General features: G+C 31.6%; 1 protein-coding gene across 1 annotated transcript in view; it reads right to left on the bottom strand.

Moving 5' to 3' along the window:
- Positions 1-278, bottom strand: part of LOC113806565 (creatinase) — a 12,468-nt gene extending 12,190 nt beyond the window's left edge. The window contains exon 1 of the mRNA XM_027357723.2: positions 191-278. Within this exon, the coding sequence (XP_027213524.2) occupies positions 191-193 (3 nt within the window). The 5' untranslated portion in view covers positions 194-278. The remainder of the gene's footprint in view (positions 1-190) is intronic.
- Positions 279-788: the final 510 nt, after the last annotated feature.

Below are 788 nucleotides of genomic sequence, written 5' to 3'. Positions count from 1 at the left end.
ATTGCTATTATTATCATTATTATTATCATTGTAGTTGTTGTTGTTATAAATACTTTACGAGATACAATAATAATAGTAATAGTGATGATGATGATATTAATAATAGTAATAATAATGATAATATTGAAATAATAATGGTATTAACAGTGAAAATGTTAATAGAAGTAAAACACAGAGAAAACCGTTATACCATTATGTTGATTCCAGACCAATTGTCATGTGTCTGCTAAACACCAACTGCAACAACAGACTATTGCTGTTCAGGGTGTACGTGTATTACTGACGTTCAGCAATAAAAACAATAATCTCTTGACTAACAATTATGCCATTATCAACGATTGAAAAAGGTTCACTAATTCCGCTTTGATAAGATATGGAGGTTGAATGACTTACACTTTTTATTGGCTCTTAATGAACACACGAACGCATTTGTGTGTGTGTGTGTGTGTGTGTGTGTGTGTGTGTGTGTGTGTGTAAATAAGTATATATGTACATATATGTATATATGTGTATATAAGTATATTTATGTGTTAATATGTATGTATGTATGTTGCATTTATCTATCTATCTATATGTATGTGTGTGTGTATGTATACATATATGTATATAGGTGTGTGTGTGTGTGTATGTATTTACTTACATTTTAGAACCTCCCCCCCCACACACACACATACATACACACACATACACACACCCACACGCCCACACATACACACGCACACATATCTAAACATGCACACACAAAAAAAGACATATACATACATATACATACACATACACACACACAC

The sequence above is a fragment of the Penaeus vannamei genome, chromosome 7 (assembly GCF_042767895.1).
Source record: "Penaeus vannamei isolate JL-2024 chromosome 7, ASM4276789v1, whole genome shotgun sequence".
In the NCBI taxonomy this organism is placed as follows: Eukaryota; Metazoa; Arthropoda; class Malacostraca; order Decapoda; family Penaeidae; genus Penaeus; species Penaeus vannamei.
This window is presented reverse-complemented; position numbering and strand designations above follow the sequence as displayed.